Source organism: Capronia coronata (assembly GCF_000585585.1).
Source record: "Capronia coronata CBS 617.96 chromosome Unknown acBCG-supercont1.2, whole genome shotgun sequence".
Taxonomy (NCBI): domain Eukaryota; kingdom Fungi; phylum Ascomycota; class Eurotiomycetes; order Chaetothyriales; family Herpotrichiellaceae; genus Capronia; species Capronia coronata.
In genome coordinates, this window is record NW_006912894.1 from 2,682,937 (window position 1) to 2,703,087 (window position 20,151).

Here is a 20,151-nt window from a genome sequence, read left to right on the forward strand (position 1 = left end):
CTTTTGTTAGAGAACACAGGTACGTAGTACACGATCAAGTGTGACTGGAAGGGGACACGCTTCCGTAGCCGTGGACCTGCGACTATCCGGGGGTGGACCTGGGGGTGAGGCCCTTACTTAACGTCCAGCGCGACGGTCTAGTCTGTAGACGCATGTCTTCCTGTGGCTTATCGTTTCTTGTCGATGCTTGGAAAGCTTACCAGGGTAGATCCACGAAGCCAAGCTCCACGCCAATAATGGCTGAGAGAGACTGTCTGAACAGGCATGGTGGAGGATGATGGGCCACGTCCGACGGGGGTTGCACAGCAGACGACTGCATGAAGGCCAGATGGGATGGAAATTGATATCGCGGGCGCCGTGATATTTTTCCCTGTTCTGGCCTAGTGAGTTCGATATCAGGCCCACAGGTGCCTAAGTTGAGATAGTCCTATCTGTTCACAAGGGGGGATGGTTATCAATCACCAATGATATGCTGATACGCTGACATTTCTGCTGGGGAAAAGCGTTGGTCAGATAGTTAGCTGTCTCTCCCATAACGTTCACTTCATCGGTGTATCACCATGATGATCCTGGGGACTCTGGGGACGTAGTTATCCGCCTTCAGTGTTGACAAGATTGATTGGCTCTGCTATATCGGGACACACCTGTGACCAAATACCATGTGTCAGCAACGCAGGTACCCAGAGGTGATACCCGAAGTGCTGGATCCGGGAGAGTACCAAGCTCACCAAGATCAACAGCCTGGTCGAGATAACGGTCCGTAGGAGCAACTGAACAAGACCGGGATAGAGAAATCACAACTGGGGATCGCGCAGACAATCGTGTCAAGTAACAGCCTGAGGATCCGATGATGTCCGACGCGCCGAGAACGTGGCTACTTGGCCAATCTCGGCAAGCGATAAGTGTGGGATAAGAGCGCGGCCAGAGCCTCGCAGGGCATCTTGCTGTCCAGTTCATTTCAGTTCCCTCGTATTCATGTCCCACGTCACGAGGGACCAGTTGTCGCCATGATCTCGGACGTGCAGAAAGCTTGGGAGGCCTGTGACCGCATCGACACGGCGTTTATCCTTGTCTGTACTGTGTTTTGTTGGACCATCATACCAGCTGTCGGTCTGGGATATTCGGGCTATTCGACCAGGCGTAGCGGCCTTGCTTCTTTCATTCCCTCCGTACTAACAGTCTGCGTTTGTTCTATCCAATGGTTCATCATAGGGTACACCCTGGCATACGGCGAAGGGGACGGTGGAGTGGTTGGCAACCTCAGATATGCCTTTCATCGAGGTGTGCTGGCCGAACCAGTGGGCACCATTCCGGCCGTACTCTTCAGTGAATTTCAGCTGGTGTTTTTGGCCACGGTGTGTGCCATCAGTGTCGGAGGAGCTTGTGAACGTGGTCGCATTCTGCCACTGATTCCTTTCATCTTTGTAAGTGGTCAGAATTATGTTCTCCGAGATCGAGAGTGCTGACACGATCTGGACAGCTGTGGTCGACTTTGATCTATTGTCCGTTGGCTCACATGGTCTGGGGCGGCGGCTTCCTGGGAGAGATCGGAGTCCTCGACTTCGCTGGTGGAACTCCCGTCCACATTTGCAGCGGTGCCACAGCCTCAGCTCTTAGTCTTTACCTGTCGTATCCCATCGCCAGGTCACGCAAGTCCGACGTCAGGACGCCATCCCACCTAAAGCTTCATCGACCCCATAATTCAATGTGTCAACTACTGGCCCTGATCATTATCTGGGGCTCCTGGTTGGCTTTTGATGCTGGCACCACGCTGAGTCTGACTTTCCAGTCTGTTATGGCGCTGTGTGTCACCAACCTATGTGCTTCGGCAGGAGCGATTACATGGGCTTCAATCACTTACATCGAGACTGGCCGTTGGTCCCTGGATTCAACCTTCATGGGTGCGATATCAGGTCTGGTCATGATCACCCCGGCGGCCGGATTCATCGACCTTCCCACCTCGCTACTTTTTGGCATTGTCGGTGCGATCGTCTGCCGTCAAGCGCTGAGAATCAAGTTCACCGAGTTCGCTCAACGATGGAAATGGGTCGATAACGGCGACACCTTTGCCACCCATTGCGTGGGCGGCATTCTCGGCACTATTGGAACTGGTCTCTTTGCACAGAAAGCTGTCGCGGCATACGGAGGAGCCGAAGTGGCCGGCGGGGTCGTCTTCGATGGCAATTTCCGCCAGCTTTGGGTCCAGATTGTCGAAGCTTTGATTGGTTTCACCTGGTCTTTTGTGGGATCCTTTGTGATCATCGCCCTGATCGACTGCGTTCCAGGCCTCGAAGTACTTGCAGAAGACAAGTGAGTCGTTCCTTACCTCGCTATTTTCTTCGGGCTGTCACTAATGGTACTCCAGGGATGTCAATATGGGCATGGATGCCTCTCAGATGGACGAGAGTTTATATGAATCCCAGTGGGCAGGAGAGGAAGATTATAAGCCTCTGGCTAATGGCAGGATCGCCCTGGATTAGGCAGCTTGCCTACAAGGCTCATTCGGTTTGTCTTTGGTGGCTCATAGATGTGACTTTCGCACATGTGGTTAGACAGACTGTGGTTGTCATGACAGAGGAGTCAAGAGGTGGTTGTAGCTGTGACTCGAAAGCAATGAGCTCAGTATATGGCGAGTTTTTGGCTGGTGTCACATGGAAGCTGGTATTGAGCCCAGAAGCGCTTCGAGCTGCCTCGTGGGAGGAGAAGAGCACTGATTGATGTAGAGCCGCAACCATGTTTACCAAGAAGTTGGCCATATTCATACAGGTGCCCCAACATTGACTTGGATTGAGAAGGAATTACTTGATGGAGGGAAATATAAATACATCTCGAGGTAGGCTACAGTCACGTGACTATAATACGTCAGAGGTTGTGATTAGTCATATGTGTATCATCGTCGCCTTTCCAACCTCATTTCAGCGCACCTTACTCTCAACAGCACAAAGAACCAGATGGTTGAGACTTTTTCTATTTCTCGATCATGTCATGTCAACTCCCTTGAATCTCACCTCCTCAGAAGCGTGAATGGCAGGTCAGTATGGGCAACTTCTACAACAGTCTGCATTGTCTGCAAGCGAGGTTTGGCCGTGAAAGTTGATGCTCGGGTTCAGCAGCTTTGCTGAGTCGTTGGGAACCTGATTGTCTCCCTTCTTCTGTTCCTACTGTCCGGTCTTTACAATGGCCGGGAGGATGCCATGCAGCTGGCTATAGCTCTTCTGCAGTGTCCTATGCCTCTCGAAGCATAAAGAATCACCTGGGAAGCAATTCAACAATGGACGGTTGAAATCCTTGTTGCTCTTTGTGCCTCCATTCTGCATCCGGCTGGATGGTAAAGTCAGCTTGTGACGCGATTACAACAAGATGTTCTCCCCGTCTAAAACTCTTGAATTTAATAACTTGCAGAAATTGTTTGCAGCCCACGGTTGGTTTAGGACATCCAGACAGGCGAAACCCGCTGCCACATTCCAACAGCACAGACACTCAACTCAGGTAACCAGGTGAGAAAATGTCGCTTACTAGCGGAGGAGACGATGCCATGCTCGATTCTGTTCGACTTACTCCTCAACCGAACGACGACAGCTCTGCAACCCTACAGCGGGATTTGATTGCGCTGTACGCAGAAATCCTCCTCAGTCGAGCACATCTAGCTTTTTTCATCACGGCTCTAGATGACACAGAGGCTCAGCAGGACTCCTTACATCAAGGCAAAGCCGCCTTGGAAGAAGCCGAAAGGCTATGTTTGTCAGAAAAACCAGTGAACAAGCATCTTTTAGCCAAATGCTGGTATGTGCGAGGGTTCCTTGCTGATATCTTTGGCGAGGATGCAGATGCCAAACGCCATTTCACGCAAGCTGTGGGATTGGACGAGAGTTACAAGAGCCTCCAGAGGGTGCATGGGCACCTCCAGCGCATTGAAGATACAGAAGAACTAAATGAAATGTGGGATGCCGCCTCGTCTAAAGGAAAAGCGCGGGAGTTGGACACGGGGTCTCCCGGTATGGTAGATGCACAAGAACTTAGTGATATGTGGGGTACAACCTCCTCATTTGGAAGACACGAAAGACCACCCCGTCTCAACGGCAATACCAACTCTCGCTTACCGGGGTCTAGCTCTCCGAAGAGCGGTCGACATAGTGTCCTGTTCCGACAGCTGATGCAGGACGTTTCGCGGACGCCATCGCATACGGTGCCACGAGACGCATCGAACGTGTCGCCAGCGCCTATTGAATCATCCACTGCTGGATCTCCCCGGAGTGCGAGCTCTGGTCGGTTAGATATGGATGGCATCCTTGAGCGGTTGAAAAATACCCCAGCACAGATACGTAAAGTTTCCGTGCCGAGCAAAGACCCCCCGGGCCTTGACAGAATCCGTCCTACCAAGAATGACCCAGCCAACGACAGAATGTTAGCTGCCGAACTGGAAATAGCAGCGTACGATTACAGGAAACGAAAAGATGCAATGCAAGGGTGGAAAGCGGCACGCGAAAAACGAGGGTTGAAGGTGACAAAAACAGCGCGACGAGCTTCAGGTGAAGAGACTCTTCTATCCGATACTCCAGGAGTGTCTGAGCTCGATACCACAGACAATCCACGACCACCTACGGCACCACCAAAGCTGTCTCTCGATATCCGTGCGGAGAGACGACAGTCAGTGTCATACGCAGCTTCACCAACCTCACCGAGCCCCTTGAGACACGCTTTCGCGGCAGACGACGTCGTCGACGTGCCCTCCACGCAAGCTAGAGAGGGCCGAGATTGAAAGAATCATTTACTTTACCATGATTGCGTCTTTGCTCATTCCATGCTACAACCCTCAGGGTCTATTTGGAAGCGAAATTGAACTGCAGAGCTTCTTGTTCAGTGAAATGTCTGCAACTGTCACTCACTTCGCAGCCTTCGGGTAGGATCCGGTTCTTCATCAACGACACACTGTATCCAAGACATGGAAGGCCATCAGACAATGAACCGATATTGGATAGGAAGCTTGAGGTCGTGGTGCGGTGCATGTACAGGAGAGAACGAGGATGGAAGTGTGAACGATGAATGATGCAGAAGTTGTGAGTGCTTGATCGATGTTCGGCGACAATATATGGCTGTTGTTAGCGGTCTGTCTATTTCTTCAAAAGTGTCGGCTTGTACATATTCGGGGCTTGTTTGTATTTGATCTTTTACGTTGAACACCTCTCTATTCATTCGTCTCCGTGACTGGTTGTTTTGATACTCCTACATACTATGTCCATTATCGTTCTTACGCAACGAGCTCCCATTTGAGGAAGTAATGACTTGCACGTCGAAGGGTAAGCATCTTCCATCTCAGAACCAATGGATGAGTGTACTGATAGGCGAGACAGGTCTGATTCCGATGACACAGTGTAGCTGCATCCATGCTGCTGCGATATGTTGTATGATCTCTGATGATCTCCAGGTCTATCATGATATCTAACAGCTATTTAGAAGGAAGGTACCTGTCCCGATCGTTCCTTCTCGTCAAGGACGGTGAGTACTTTTCCGCCCTTCCTTGGTAGCTGGTGTCCCACGTACCTTCCCAAACTCAGGTCCACGGCGCCTTCCTCGACATCCCACCCTGCAACAGTCTCTGGTCTCCAGGTCTACTCGTCTTATTCTACATTGCTGAATCTTTCTCCATTGCCGGGCTCAGATTTCACGACTCTGGAGTCCACTCAACGAGTCTTCATTCACAGGGGGGCATGCGACAGCATCGCTTTTGATCTCGACTCAAGCTCTGATCTCATCATGACGATGCTAGTCCGGAGGAGTCAGCCGTCTACTGTATCACAGCCTACCCTCCTCCGAGTATGGAGACATCTAATTGATTCGCCAACTCGATCTATACTACTCGGCTGAAAGCTGAATGCAGGGATTGAGACTATCAATTGTCACTATTATGCATCTGATCTTCGTCAGAGATCATTCTCTGCCAGCGTTGTTGCATCGTCACCGAATAAACAACCATTCCACTAACCCTGACCTCCAGCATTCCAACCGATAAGCCTCAACGTTCATGAGAAAACGAGGCGAAGCCTGATGTCCAGATTCTACTTGCTTGGGGAAATCTTCTCCAGGGTACGCAAGCACTTACGTTGACCGCCCATCCTCTCACTCCCATGCTCGATGCGGCGGTCTCTCGAATCACCTCAAGATCATCCACCCCATAGGGGCTCGAACGGGCCGCCGAAACCTCGAGTCTGCTATAGACTCTGAATATATGCAACAACAGCGGGCCCCTCGAGTCTACTGAGAATAGTGTGTCTTTGTCTTCGGTGTAAAACCTATAAAGTCACAGCGGCCTCCTGAACAGACGAGAATCCCACCCCGAGGGGCTCGAACGAGCCGCCGAACCTTTGACGTTGCTTTGCTTCGAAGTCGATGGCTGCCCATACCAGTACCGGACATACCAAAACTATCCTCTGAAAGATTGGGACAGGCCTGAATCTCCTTTTTTCTCAGAGGAGTTCGTCTTCACAACAAGCCGCTCATACAGCCTCCATGATGAATCCGACAGAACTACTGTCGCTCGGAATGCTATTCGCTTCACTCTTTCCCTTTCGCCTTCTCCCCATCCTGACGGTGTTGAACAGCGCAGCAAGATATGGAAGGTAAGCTACTACTAATCGTGGTCACAATGCAAAGGAAGATTGTGTGCGAAAAACACCTACATGATAGCCCGGCACAAGGCAACATCGGCGTCACCGGACGACATCGGGGGCGTCAGCCTTGCGAATTGCCCAGGACGAACACGGCGGAACGCTCGCCGAAGATCGAGAAACAGTTCTATTTAGCTTCACCCGTGGGTAGAGAGAGATGATAGGATCCGTATTGTACATGTCATTGACGGAGGGAAAAACTGGGTATCTCTTAAATTATTCGACACTTTGGCCGGTGATTACTGCCTCCTGCCTCCTGCCGTCTCTCACCCTCATCACCGGAAAGCGAAACCATTCCTGCCTCCCTATGCCCTCCCACACATGGCTGATGATCCGAAAAGAAGCTGACCTGCTTGCCCAGATCCTTCTGTCTCTAGGAAAGAAGCTGAACGAGGTCTTTGCGCAACATGACGCCGAGAATGGGATTTGATCGATCGAGGCATAGCCATTGGGTGAGACGCTGTCTGGATGAGGAGAGCTCAAATGACACACAACGACGGTGTTAAGATGACAAAACTATCGTCCCTGTTTCATACCTTTGTCGTCTTGACCACCCGGGTGTCGATCCCATGACCCCAGCCATAGAAACGACAGTCTTCACCATACCAGCAGCCTCCTTCGTCAGGCTTGTTCTGTGGACACCGATGTCCATAGATACATTCGGGATCGGAGCAATCCAGTTTGTAATAGCAAGGTGTCATCCTCGCGACCTCGCGCAACACGTTGCGCTCACCTTTGGACAGTGGATAGGAGTGCGAATGAGAACAGTTGCTTGATGTGCAAAAGGACGGGCCTTGTAGGTAATAGACGTTGCACAACTTCAGTTTCTTGATCCGCTGGATCTCATGGTTAGGGATGGTAGAGTCGACCTTGTCGATCCGCTGGCCATGTCGATTCCGTTCGATGGTCTTCGTCACTGGTTTGGAGACCACGGCCTCAGGGCTCTTCATGGACGTGGGAGTGGACGTTCGAGTTGTACTTGCTTTCGAGGCGGGAGCTGAAGGAACGAAAGGTTGGGCCGTCATCGTGGCCCACGTCATGGCCGGAGTACTGGAACTTGAAGTGGTGCCTGTGGTTGCATTTGAATCGACTCGAGAAAGTGCAGGCAGAGTTGCAGTGACCGCCTGTAATGGACCCTTTGGCGCAAGTGGAAGGCCAAGCTTGGTGCTGCGAAACACATTGTCCAACTTTGTGGTCTTAAAATGGGTTTTCAGTGCAACAATGTCTTTCTCAAATGGTACGCTCTCCACAAGTGTAATGTGATTCAGCACCGTGGCATCTTTCACCGTTTGCTCCAGAAGAGCCGCATACCGGCTATCGCTGGAGCACCCAAGTACAACCTGGTGACAGTGACAATTGTAGAGATGTGTCTGAAATTGGTCACAGACCTTTTCCGCGGCGCGAGGCCCAGCATCCACAAAATCGAATGGCAGCTGACTGCTATTGAGACCCCGGACAAAGTCGTCGAGTAAGACAGGTCGCTCGATTAACTTCAACTTGGCAAGGTTTTCGGATAATGACTTTGTATTGGCATATACCCGTGTGACAATCTTTGGCGAATCCAGATGATGGAGATGTTCGGCGGCGAAGGCGCTCATTGCGGAAGATATACTTTTTGCAGCCTCTTTGCCCCCGTATTCGCCCTTGGACAGTAACTCTTTGGTGAATATCAAACTGTCGCCATCGAGGAGAACCATGATATAGGGATTCCGATCCTGGCAAAGTGTCAGACAAATATTCCAATGAGGCTGAACGCGAAGACCTTTAACACACCATTATCGTCTTGACTTGCAGCAGTTGCTCATGCAGAGCAGTCTCACGCAGCTGGCCCTCTCTGTTATATTGAGCTTCCCTGTTGTGATCTAGTTGTAGTCGGTCGAGTTGAGTCTGGGTGGTTTCGAGTTGGAACAGCAAATCCTGCATCTGTATCAGTTTCCGCAACGGATGAAGAGTACCGGTATGCAAGTAGGAGGGTCGTACCTCAATCAATTGATTTTTCTCATCTTCAAGGCTCCGGAGACGTTTCGTCCGCTCTCGAAAAGACATCTGGGGTGCAACAACGCCGATGTCGCCAATCGGGCGATTTCTAAAGGAACCATTTCGCGAGCCGTAGTCGGGACTTGAATTAAGCAGCGGGTGGTCGAAGGTTGGAGAGAAGGGATCATAACGAGCCATGTCGGGCATCGGGTCCGTCGCTGAGATCAAGGCAAAGTGAGCGTGAAAAGGAAAAAGAGAATGTAGCTGGCGGTGAAGTAGAATGCAGGCAGGACAGAACGCAGATGAAGGCGCAGGATGCCCGTTTCCAGTGCCAGTACTTTTTTGCAAGGCCTGCTACTTTTTCGATTCTGGGGTATGGAAAACGCGTAGATGAGTGGACGGGAATGCCAGCGGTGACCCCCTAGCGCGTTCTGATATGCTATATTTTGCGCCTAAGTCAGTCCACTTATAGGCGCCACCCAGCGGGCGATTCGCTGGCCAGCAGAATGACGATTAGCGTGGTGGCATTGCGGTTAAAATGGACATCTGTTTGGGCTCCCTAGGCTGCCAGTGGGTTGTTTTCAGGGCGGCAAGTTAGAAGCCAGCCAGATCGGTGCCACTCACGCCTAACTTGAAGGTCCTGGTGCTGTTGGTTCAAGGTAGGTCTGCCGAGGGCTCCTCAGGCTAAGATGACCCTTATATCAGGTCGCTTCACCTAACGGTCGGGGGCCAATGGAAGGAAGACTGCACCCACGAACTACGTACTAGTAGTTAAGGTACCACCTACAGGCACTAATGCCATCTACCCACTGCACCCAGTAACCAACCGTACTAAGAGCTCCTTCACCAACAAGGCCACTTTTCTCCAACTCATCGATACGCTGTCCTCTCCCTCTTGAACAACCTCACGAACCTCACGCCTCTCCCTCCCATTCTGCTCATCTTCGCATCTGCACAATGCCTCGCTTGTTGGATCTCGCGCTGCTCCTCTTTGGTTTCCAGGCCGCAGGCGTCTTCGCCCAAGCCGCACCTGTGAGCAATCCCGCATCCCCAAACCGCGCCCCGCGACGTGTCGCACAATGAAGGCTAACAAAATACTTTCCAGGAGGTTGACGAAGAGGTCGAGAATCCCTCCACGAGCCCTGCCCTTGCCGTGACCGTGGAAGCAGCCTTTCCTGACGCGGAGATCTTTGGCATCAAGCTTGTCAATGGCAAGCCCGCCGAGTCGGTCCTGTCGTTCATGAACGAAGAACCCGAACCGATCACCGTCCAGTTCATCGGCGGTAGCTTGTGGACCATTGACCCCCAGAACTCTCGCATCGTCCGAAACCTGACCACTTCTCAATATGCTATCGAGATTCCACCTGGCGAGAAGCAAAGTCTGCCCTACCGCTTCCAGACCAACCTGCACCCGCAAGATCTGCGACTCAACCTCGCTGCTGTGATCATGTCCCAGTCCACTTTCTACACTGTGCAGGCCTTCAATGGCACGGTCACTGTCGTAGATCCGGATGCGAGCATCTTCGATCCTCAGATGTAAGTCATGGCGCACCTCCTGCACTGTCTAGGAAGCTTTGGCTAACGGTGGTCCCTACGGAAATAGTCTCTTCTTGTATTTATTCCTGCTCGCTTCCGCGCTCGGAGTCGGCTACTGGTTCTACACTATCTGGGTCGCCCCCTACTTTCCTCAGAAGCGCCGTGCTGCCACCAAGAAAGCTCCGGTCAAGAAGATCGACGTCGGCGCTGTCCATTCCGACACTGAAGGTCCGGCTGTTTCGACTGGTTCAAAGGCCTACAACGAAGAATGGATTCCAAGCCACCACATTCAGCGTCCCGAGGCTCGCAGAGTGAAGAGTGGTGCGAGACCCAAGAGTCGTGGCAGAGCTGAATAGACGCTCTCGTCTACCTAGTTGTTGCAATTGACTGCGCCCGAGTGCACGATTCTGTCGATTCAATTGGGTGAAGGACACAAAGTCTAAGCTTCGGATTTGGGAAAGATGAAGCGGCACATAGGTGATGCGTTGAAGCGCTACGCACTGGGGCAGCCATCAGCATGACTCTGCATATATCGGGATGGGATCTGGGACCATGGTCCAGAGAAAAGTCGTCTTGTTCGGGATCAAATGGAGGCGGTTGTGAGGATATGAGGAATGCATACCACATCGGGTGGCCTTCTCCAGAGACGGGCAAGGGTGGTGCTCGTAAAACGTCTGGATAAAAGCAATTCTGCCTGGCAACATCAGACAGGCAAGATTAAAAACGAAAAGACAAATAAAGAGCATGATCCATTGATTGAATGGAAACAGCATTCGATGTTTGTTGAATCAAACGCTTTTCGTGCCTTTCTCATGGCTGGAAAGGATGTCGACTACGTGACCTTGAGAGATATTACTTCTGTGAATTGTGGGATCCGAGCGCGCCTCAACGCACCGCCAGCACAATCGAGTAGAAGATACATAGGGGCCTGGTAGTATTACAGGCTGTCCTTCAAACCGTCAAATGCCACCAGTAAAACAGTGGAAGCCAATACACCTAATACGCCGTCCACCCGCAACGACAACAACATCCTTCATGACACGACAGTCGCACAATGTGGCTCTTAATCGCCCATGATCTCGTCATCAGAGCCATCCCCCTTATGCGCTTCATCGTTCTCATCGTCGTCCTCATGGTTTCCCTCTCCATCGTTTTCATCATCAATGTCCTCCTCCAGATCGCGCTGCCTCTGAGCCTCTTCTTCATCATGGTCTTCGTCGTCTTCGATATCGTCGTCCTCGAGCACCATCTCATTCGACACAGGCTTCTTCGACCCTGCATTGTGCTTCGCAGCAGCCTTAGCCGCCGCTTCGACATCGGCCTTCTTCGCTTTCGTCCGGGACTTCTTTTCCTTCTTCTCGTCGAGATAGGAGAGCAGAGTTGCATAGTTCTTGCCCAGCTTGGTCCGGTTCAGCATCAACCGCTTCTTGACCTGGTCATCCTTGATCGCGCCGCCGACGAGGGCAAAGATGATCTTGCTCGTGACTTCGCAGAGGTGTTGCTCGGCCAGGAGCGCAGCTTGTTTCTTCGCGGTCCGGCCTCCGCCTGCAATATGTGCGTCGCCGTCCTCGTCGTCGTCGTCCTCGCTGTTTTCGGCATCAGAGTCCTCTGCTTCGTCTTCGGAATCTTCCGGCGGCTTCTCGATGTCTTCCTGTGTCTCCACGGGCGTGGATGCCTTGGCCTTGTGCTTGTCGCTGGTCTCGATCTTTCTGCGTGTCCTCTTCGCAAAGGACTTCTCCAGCTTCTCGTGCGTGACCAGGACTGCTCGCACAATGTCCTCGGGCATGGTCGTGATCAAGCTGTTGAGATTTCGTTCGATGTCTTCGTCCAATTCGCCTTTGTCCGGCAGCATGTTTCTGATCGTTGAGAAGAGTGCGAAGAGCTCCAACACATTCAGTATCGCCGTGTAGCGTACGGGGTCTAAAGGCGTACGTAGAATGATGGTCGGGGCAAGGGCCTCCACGAAAGTCGACCGTGTCATCGCAAAGCCGGTCAGCGATCTTGTTGAGAGCTGGGCGCTGTCGTTGGCCGAAATTGCTTTCTTCAGGCCAAACACTTTCCACCGGAAGTATCGCGAGAACAATTCGATGAGAGCAATACATAACTGGTCTTCGAGTTCCGCAAAGTCGTCTGTGCTGTCGTCGTCCGGTTCGCCTCGTTTCAACAACTGCAACAAGAGATCTAACAGCGTCGTCTGGCTGTTCGTCTTGCCCTTCTGCTTTTTGGATGCCCCGGAATCCAGAGTGCCCTCGATGATACGAGAACAGTCGTAAACGCCAGCTAGCTCCGCCAGACGTACGGTAGTGTTGACAACCTCACTAAGGATCGGTCGGTCGAGTGTTCCCCGCTCCTCGACATTTTTCCCCCGAAGCAGATTTGCCAGTGTGGTGACAGATTCTGTCCAGAGTTCCTGTACCTTCAAATCAGCCGCTTCTTTACTCTGCTCGTAGCTCCTGGCATTGCGGAACGCAACACTTGCTGCAGCCAGAACCTTCTTGTCCGAGTGTGATGTGAACTGTTTGCTGATGTCATCCAGGATAGCCGTATAAGCAGCTTCGCCACTCTGAAGATCATTGATGAGACCAATATCCAGCAGTTGCTCTATCCGCAGGACAGACGAGGCTGCTTGCGGCGTGCTACTAAATTTGCTGAGAAGCTGGGGGATGATGACTGTGAGGTTTTGTGCGGCAGTTTCTTGCTTCTGCCGGAGATCGTCCTTTGCGGCGTTGGTCCTGCGACCCGATGGCGCATCCATGATCGATTGCAAGTATTGCTTGACTGCTGAATAGAGAACATCGAGCAGAATGATGTCTTCACCACCACTCAGTTTGTAAGCTTGTTGGACTTGGACGGCGATATCTTCATCGTCTTCTGCCGATGAGATCGAAGAATGGTCATAGAGAAGATACCCTGCCAGGGATTCCCATTGATGTAGCTCCGGCATGTGAGGATAAATGGCTTGTGTAGCCAGTGTATAGCGGGAGTCTGCAGTGAAGGTCGAAGGCAGTGTCTGGGCAGCCACGTCGTCGAGGGACTCCTCATCATTGTCGTAGCCGGCAAGGATAGAGCCCAGGCATTTAAACTTGATCCACGATTGAGTAGGCACGGTGAGATCCTCAACCTCGTCGGCACCAGGCAGTGCAGCCTGATATTGGGCTTCTTCAAAATCCTCGATGCTTGCTCGGTACAGGTCTTCGATGTTGGAGACGAAGAATTTGGCCACGGCCTTCCTGACTCTCGGTTCACTGTCAAAGATCAAGCGGCCGATTGTGTCGATGTCGTCCGGCTCCAGTAATTCGGCGTCGCGAAGTCTATCAAGTAGTTCGATGGTCTCGACCCTGACACTGATATCAGCGTCCCTGGTCCCCATTTCCACCAGTCTGGGTCGGAAGCGGTCTGTGAACGCTCTCAAGGCACCGATGTTCTTCTTGTTCTTGAACAGATTCTTCAACTGCTTGATATCCTCCAGCCGTGTCGTAGCACTGGTATCATTCAATACCCATCCCAGGTATCGCAGGTATTGGCCTTCTAAAAACATTTTGCGGTAGAGCATGATCCAGGAGCCGAGGGCAGCAACACAGGGAGCTCGAATTCTTTCCTCGACGTCGCGGTATCGATGAACATACACGGTGTCGAACGCATCTCTCAGTTGAGCATCGACGGCTTCGAGTTTCGTCTCTGCCGATTTCAGACTTTCTTCGATGGTCTTGACGCGACCCTTGTTGACACTCTTCTTCTTCTTTTCCGCATCGAGTTGGGACTTAAGAGTTGCCATCGTCTCCTGCAATTCTTTTGCGACTTCGCACAATGCGGTACTCATCGATAGAGATATGATGGTAGCAGTGTGTCTGAAAGACTTGTAGTTTGCACCGGACATGGTGGCAATCCAGACATGGATGTTGTCGTAGACCTCGGGCTGGTCGTAGAATATGGATGAATTATGCAACGCTTTGATGATGGCTTTGAAGAAGTCTTCCAAGACTGATTGAAAGCCCACGTATTGCTTCTGCTTCGCTATCAGGGGATAATCGGGCGGTTTCTGTTGTTCATACTCCTGCAGAATGTCTCCGAGTTTGCTGGGAACGGAATCCAGGTCTTCAATGTCCTGGGACTCAACCCTGGAGTCACAACCGATGCATTGGAGGACGAAATTGATCAGGTCCCGTATGGCAGCGACACTATCGCTCTGCAGAGATTGGAACCACACAGATGCCGCGTCTTCGGCAGAGAGTCCTTTTCCAAACACTTCGGCATACAGTCCTTGTTGATGCGCCTGGCTTGGTCGAGCGCGTGCTTTCTGTGTCTTTGCCCCTTTAGAGCCAGATTTACTCTGCGCGTTGCCTGAGCGAATTGCCAATGTGGTGCTGGAACTATTGGTCGTTCTGGCTCTTTTGGTAGCAGGCTTCGCGGCCGCTCCCTTTGTTCGTTGTGCTCTGCGCCTAGCTTTCAATTCTTCTTCATCGGGTTCTCCCTCGCTCTCGTCATCTTCGGATTCGGACTCTTCGTCCTCATTCTCTTGATCCTCCCCGTCGTGCGCCGCGGTCGTATCGGTGAGCCTTTTCCGCTTCGTGGAGCCATTCATGAAGGCGCTGCCTTCGTGGAGTTCCTGAGAGAAGACATCTGGTTTGCGGACAATTCTGCCTGATTTCCGACGTGGCTCCGCGGTGCCATTCGGTGGACTAGAGTCCAGATCCATATTGCGCTGGGTGGGAGAATGTTGTGGTTGACAGGGCAGATCGTCGACAGGATGAGGCCTTGAGCGGCTTCTTTGGGCGCAAGATGAAGCGAATGGCCGAATCGCGTCAACCAGCAATCTGAAAGAATGACGAGTAGCGTCAATTATGAGAAGGTTCCCATCGAGCGCAATAGGACACAAGGGTAAAATTGTGGTTGTTCTCTTCTTCCTGGGCAGCGTGTTTTAACACGCTTGGGAAACGCGTTGACGCGAAGGGAGAGTTGCACAGTAGTAGTAGTGGAGGCACGACGAAGGAGGAGTTTGCGCAGGATGATTTATTGGGGACAAGCACCTAACAGAGACCTAATAGAGACCTAACAGGTACCGAGCCACCTAGCTGCCACCTATCAGACACCTGAACAACCCTATTCGTTGGCGCCGCGTGCCCTAGTGGTAAAGCATCTCCATCCCCCCACCTGTGAATCCCCGCCTAAAAGATGTCGGCTGTGATATGCAAAGCTACCTAGATACGTTTAAAACAAATTGTGTGCCGCTTCTATAGTCACTGAATCACTTGCTTTTGGATACTAGTATGCCGGTGCCAGCTGCAACGAAGATGGCTCGAGAATATACCAGCGCAGACAAGTCAACCAAATGCTAGCCTCGCCTTGGATGCTCACCTGCCCGGGCTTTCGTCTGACTGCGAGACATGTCGCTCCCTACATCACCATTTGCTCCTTCAGCATCACTGCCCGGAACTGGCCAACTGGTACTTTGCCTTCTACCTCCCGGAAAGCAAGTGCTACAGAAATTTACCTATCAGTATCCTCTCAAGCTGATTGCGCCAGATCCCCACCACGCCAGCGATGACAAGCACGTCACGATCGCTTTCCTCCTAACATATGGAGGGGGGCTTGTTGGGGGAGACCAAATCAGTCTCAAAGTCGAATTGCAGGATGCTACACGCCTCGTCCTGCTCACTCAAGGCAGCACCAAGATCTTCAAGTCGCCCAACAGGTCTGTGGTCAGTAGGCAGATCTTAGACGTCCAGGTCGGACCTCGGGCAGCACTCTGCTATCTCCCCGACCCAACCCAGCCGTTTGCCGAGAGTGTCTATGAGCAGAGACAGACCTTCTACGTGGACCCGAATGGCAGCAGCAATTTGTTGGTATTGGACTGGGTCAGCGAGGGCCGTCGGGCGAGAGGAGAAAGCTGGACATTATGGAGTTGGAACGGCAGGAATGAGGTGAGAGAAATGGACGAGCGGTCCAGGGGAAGACTGCTCCTTCGGGATGCCGTCATGCTACATGACGATGAACTGGCTGGGGTAAGCCTTCTCGACAAGGCTGACAACATGGGTGTCTTTGGCACATTGATTGTCTACGGTTCAATTTTCAAGCATCTGGCAGACTTCCTCGTTCAGGAATTCTCCAACCAGCCGCGCATCGGAGCTAAGAATTGGGCGGCGAACGACAGTACCACCCAAAGTGAGAATGCGAAAGAAGTCGAGCTATCCCGACAACGTGAGCAGCAAGACGGTCTTTTGTGGACTGCCGCTACCGTCCGTGGATTCGTGCTGGTCAAATTCGGTGCGACAGAGCTTGATGGAGCGAGACGGTGGCTTGGGGGTCTGCTCAGAAAAGAGGGCACCGTGGAGAAAATGTTTGGCCATCAAGCACTTCTATGTCTTCGTTGAGGCTGTATCTCATTTGACAGGCTTTTGACGATACCGACTCCGCGATTGGATATTCGATACCGAACGCCTCACTTGCCAATGGTGAGGAAGAGTCGGTCTCCAATGTCTCCCAAGCCCGGCTTGATCATGCCTTTATCCGTCAACTCCTTATCCAGGCCACCAATCCAGACCTGTGTTCCTTCTGGCCACTCTTCCGCGGCTCTTGTCACCCCCGGCACGGCGCCCAGAACACTCAGGACAGCGATCTTTTCGACGCCCCAATCTCTCAGTGACTGAATTGCTGCCACAGCCGTCTGCCCTGTCGCGATGATCGGATCGACGATGATGGCTAGCTTCGCCACGGACGCCTCTGACTGAGGTAGATTGTTGTAATACTCTACCGGCTGCAGCGACAGCTTTTCGCGGAAGAGACCAAGGTGGTGGATTGAGACCGGTGCGGGAAGGATGGATTGAACGGCTGTCCATGTCAGTCACAAGCGATCTCAAGAGGATGCGATGGGCACACCTTCTACCATTCCCAACCCGGAGCGCAAGATAGGCACAATGGTGATCTGGGAACAGTCGATCGACTCATGGGTATACTCGTATCCTAGGGGAGTTTCATCCTACAGCAAGTTAAGGTCAGCCTGAGTCTCGATCAGCAAGGATATACCATGAGGCAACTAGACCAACTCACTGTCCCAAGAGTTTCTAAGGGCAAGTCGGACAAGGCTTCGGCGCCCAACAACAAAGCAATGTCATGGACGAGGGTTTTGACCTCGCGAGCATTGGTGGACTTGGACCGCAGCTGCGACAACTTGGCCCTGAGACAGGGATGCGTGGAGATATGGACGTTGGAGGGCAGTGTAGACGCCATGTTATATCCGCGCCACAAAAGATTGTGGTAAAGATGGTATAGAAGGGTATAAGAGTAAAGTGCTCAACGAGAAATCGGATTCTATGATCGAAGGAAATTGTATGCTTTCCAAAGCGTGGTAAATATGTCCAACATAGCACAGCTATTGAAGGGCGAGGGTGTTGGCGGGGTGGACTCCAGTATGCAACCAGTATGCAACCAGTATGCAACCCAACGTGCACTCTCCGATAACAAACCTTGGAACACGCTGAGCTGAGGGGCACCTCCAACTCCGATGGCACTTGGGTCCCTATGACCACAGTAGAGATAAGCACCAAGGCCTCCCTAGCCCAATCTAAGCGGCTAAGCGGCTAACGAGGGTGCCTCCTAGTAAGCCTCCTAGCACCCTAGCCACCAAGCCCACCTAGGGGTCAAGGGGGCTTAGCTAATGTGTTAGGCATTGAAGAGGGCGCCGGCTCCGAGTCTGAGGCCTCGATGAAGCTTGTATCCAAGCCATGGTACTTCTAACCAAGCACTCGTACAAGTTTGGAGACACCTTTTGAAGTTTCAGAAGAATACGGGTTCCAGATGCAGTGTTGTGCCATACGTTCCGCAATCTCAATGCTGTTGATCGGGTGGGTTCCTGAAGGTAAAGAGGATGTGCCGATCTAGTTGTTTGTATATTTGACCTTCTCCAGCAAATATCACCCCCAGTTTCCTTTCCAACAACCCCAATGCAATTCCTCTAGCCATGCCCTGGCCCGCCCCTCGCTCGGTCGCCACGGACGCGATATCTATCCCTCCCTTCCGGGTCAATGAATGACTGTACTGCAACTAGCGCGTGCCGTGCACTATGGCAAATCGCAGCCAAACCTCTCGAAACTATCTTCGCGATCGCTGGACACGAGAACACTATCCGGATAGCCTAGAGACGACTCTAGGCCGTTCGCGTCCGCAATCTTCTACACAGGAGTCGCGGGGAGGAGGCCATGATGAGGATGGAGAAGAAGATGCGGCCGACGACATGGAGCTCAGCGAGATGTCAGTACCAGCACCCATGCAGCCAGAGGATACCAGACGACCATCATGGGAAGAGGCGGTGCGACAAGTGAGCAGACACTCGCATGAACAAGGCGAGCGTCAAGAAGACATGAACCTGACGGAGATGACGGTGCCGCCACCTGCACGACCAGAGGATCCTCGAGAACCATCTTCAGAAGGGGCACTGAGTAGACTGAGCAGCGGAGGCAAAAGCCGCGGTGAGCAAAACTTGGGCGAAGTCGCAGCACCAGAACGCATGGCTGGTCGAGAGAAGCCATCGGATGAAGAGACGGCAGGAGGCTCCTCGAACCACCAGAGCCTCGAAGAGCAACAAGAGCAGAAATCGGCCGCGGGTCTTGATTCCTCTCCATTGAAGCCAGCGCCTTTTGTCGCAGAAGTCTTCACGATCGGATGGTTGATATTGTTCTCGCTGCTCGGTACACTGGCTCGACTGGGCGTCGAAGCCATCACGCTGTACCCGAACTCGCCCTTCACTTCGCGAGTTTTGTGGGCGAATCTGGGCGGATCGCTAACCATGGGCTTTCTGGCGGAAGACCGACGTCTGTTTCGACAGGAATGGGGCTCGTTCGACCCTGGAGCTTCTGCAGCTGCGCACGGAAAGACCAAAAAGACCATTCCACTCTATATCGGTCTGACTACGGGCTTCTGCGGAAGTTTCACATCCTTTTCCTCGTTCATTCGGGACTGCTTCCTGGCCCTGACGAACGCTCTGGAATCTCCGTCACCCACGTCTCCGTATCATGTCGAACCGACCATTGCGTCGAGAAACGGCGGCTTTTCGTTTCTCGCGCTTCTGGCCATCATGATTGTGCATCCGGCCATTTCTCTGGCGGCCCTGCAGGTCGGGGCACAGCTGGCTTTGCTTCTTCAGCCCGTGACGCCGACGATTCCAATAAAGTTCACTCGAACGGTTCTGGATCCCTTGGGCGTCGTGCTTGGGTTTGGCTGCTGGCTTGGAGCGGTGTTTTTGGCGATTTGGCCGCCGGGTAATGACATCCACTGGCGGTTTCGAGCAGTCCATCCACTCGTGTTTGCCCCAGTAGGGTGTCTCCTCCGCTTCTACGTGTCGAAGCACTTGAACGCCGTCATCCCCTCGTTTCCGCTGGGGACGTTCGCGGTCAACATCTTTGGCACGGCCGTGCTGGGCATGGCATTTGATCTGCAGCATGCCAGCAATGTGGGAGCGTCCAGCCCTAATGCGTGCGCCGTCTTGCAGGGTATCATGGAGGGCTTCTGTGGATGTTTGACGACGGTCAGTACGTGGGTCGCTGAGATGCACGGCCTGAGACGGCGACATGCTTGGATCTATGGGCTGACCAGCGTCGGCGTGGGACTGGGACTCATGGTGGTGATTATGGGCAGTATGGGATGGACGGTTGGATTCAGTCGACCGGTGTGCGCTTGATATACAGGCAGCCATATATAGGTACCTACGAACTGTCAGTGTGCTGTCAGGCTGAAGATAATGATATAATAAGAGGTCATCTTTGCTCTATTCTATATATATACCAGTATGCTGCCAGCCTTGCCATCATCTTCATCACCCTCGTCTCCCGTCTCCTGGGCTGGTTCTAGTTCTGGCTTGTCACAGAGTACATCTTCTCCCACCCTATACAAATCCCAGGGTTCAAGTTGTACGTACTCCGTAATCAAAGTGTGGTCTCATCTCCACCTCGCGCCCCAGTTGGCGTCGTTTCTCTATCAA

General features: G+C 52.4%; 8 protein-coding genes across 8 annotated transcripts; 5 read left to right on the forward strand and 3 right to left on the reverse strand.

The window, feature by feature from the left end:
• Nucleotides 1–1,007: 1,007 nt before the first annotated feature.
• Nucleotides 1,008–2,480, forward strand: A1O1_02634 (uncharacterized protein; the record flags this gene model as incomplete). The annotated part of the gene is made up of 3 exons (XM_007723545.1): nt 1,008–1,424; nt 1,481–2,310; nt 2,366–2,480. 3 exons carry the CDS (start codon nt 1,008–1,010, stop codon nt 2,478–2,480), a joined length of 1,362 nt encoding a protein of 453 aa, XP_007721735.1.
• A 1,025-nt stretch (nt 2,481–3,505) lies between these two features.
• On the forward strand, nt 3,506–4,759 carry A1O1_02635 (uncharacterized protein; the record flags this gene model as incomplete). The annotated part of the gene is made up of 1 exon (XM_007723546.1): nt 3,506–4,759. One exon carries the CDS (start codon nt 3,506–3,508, stop codon nt 4,757–4,759), a length of 1,254 nt encoding a protein of 417 aa, XP_007721736.1.
• Nucleotides 4,760–7,195: 2,436 nt separating this feature from the next.
• On the reverse strand, nt 7,196–8,840 carry A1O1_02636 (uncharacterized protein; the record flags this gene model as incomplete). Its single annotated transcript, XM_007723547.1, has 3 exons — nt 7,196–8,380; nt 8,439–8,582; nt 8,646–8,840. The coding sequence occupies 3 exons, from the start codon at nt 8,838–8,840 to the stop codon at nt 7,196–7,198; spliced, it is 1,524 nt and encodes a 507-aa protein (XP_007721737.1).
• Nucleotides 8,841–9,599: 759 nt separating this feature from the next.
• A1O1_02637 (uncharacterized protein) lies at nt 9,600–10,534 on the forward strand (the record flags this gene model as incomplete). Its single annotated transcript, XM_007723548.1, has 3 exons — nt 9,600–9,674; nt 9,748–10,178; nt 10,246–10,534. 3 exons carry the CDS (start codon nt 9,600–9,602, stop codon nt 10,532–10,534), a joined length of 795 nt encoding a protein of 264 aa, XP_007721738.1.
• Nucleotides 10,535–11,241: 707 nt separating this feature from the next.
• Nucleotides 11,242–14,874, reverse strand: A1O1_02638 (uncharacterized protein; the record flags this gene model as incomplete). Its single annotated transcript, XM_007723549.1, has 1 exon — nt 11,242–14,874. One exon carries the CDS (start codon nt 14,872–14,874, stop codon nt 11,242–11,244), a length of 3,633 nt encoding a protein of 1,210 aa, XP_007721739.1.
• Nucleotides 14,875–15,562: 688 nt separating this feature from the next.
• A1O1_02639 (uncharacterized protein) lies at nt 15,563–16,549 on the forward strand (the record flags this gene model as incomplete). Its single annotated transcript, XM_007723550.1, has 1 exon — nt 15,563–16,549. The coding sequence occupies one exon, from the start codon at nt 15,563–15,565 to the stop codon at nt 16,547–16,549; it is 987 nt and encodes a 328-aa protein (XP_007721740.1).
• Nucleotides 16,550–16,617: 68 nt separating this feature from the next.
• On the reverse strand, nt 16,618–17,405 carry A1O1_02640 (uracil phosphoribosyltransferase; the record flags this gene model as incomplete). Its single annotated transcript, XM_007723551.1, has 3 exons — nt 16,618–17,006; nt 17,055–17,154; nt 17,226–17,405. The coding sequence occupies 3 exons, from the start codon at nt 17,403–17,405 to the stop codon at nt 16,618–16,620; spliced, it is 669 nt and encodes a 222-aa protein (XP_007721741.1).
• An 832-nt stretch (nt 17,406–18,237) lies between these two features.
• Nucleotides 18,238–19,851, forward strand: A1O1_02641 (uncharacterized protein; the record flags this gene model as incomplete). Its single annotated transcript, XM_007723552.1, has 1 exon — nt 18,238–19,851. One exon carries the CDS (start codon nt 18,238–18,240, stop codon nt 19,849–19,851), a length of 1,614 nt encoding a protein of 537 aa, XP_007721742.1.
• Nucleotides 19,852–20,151: the final 300 nt, after the last annotated feature.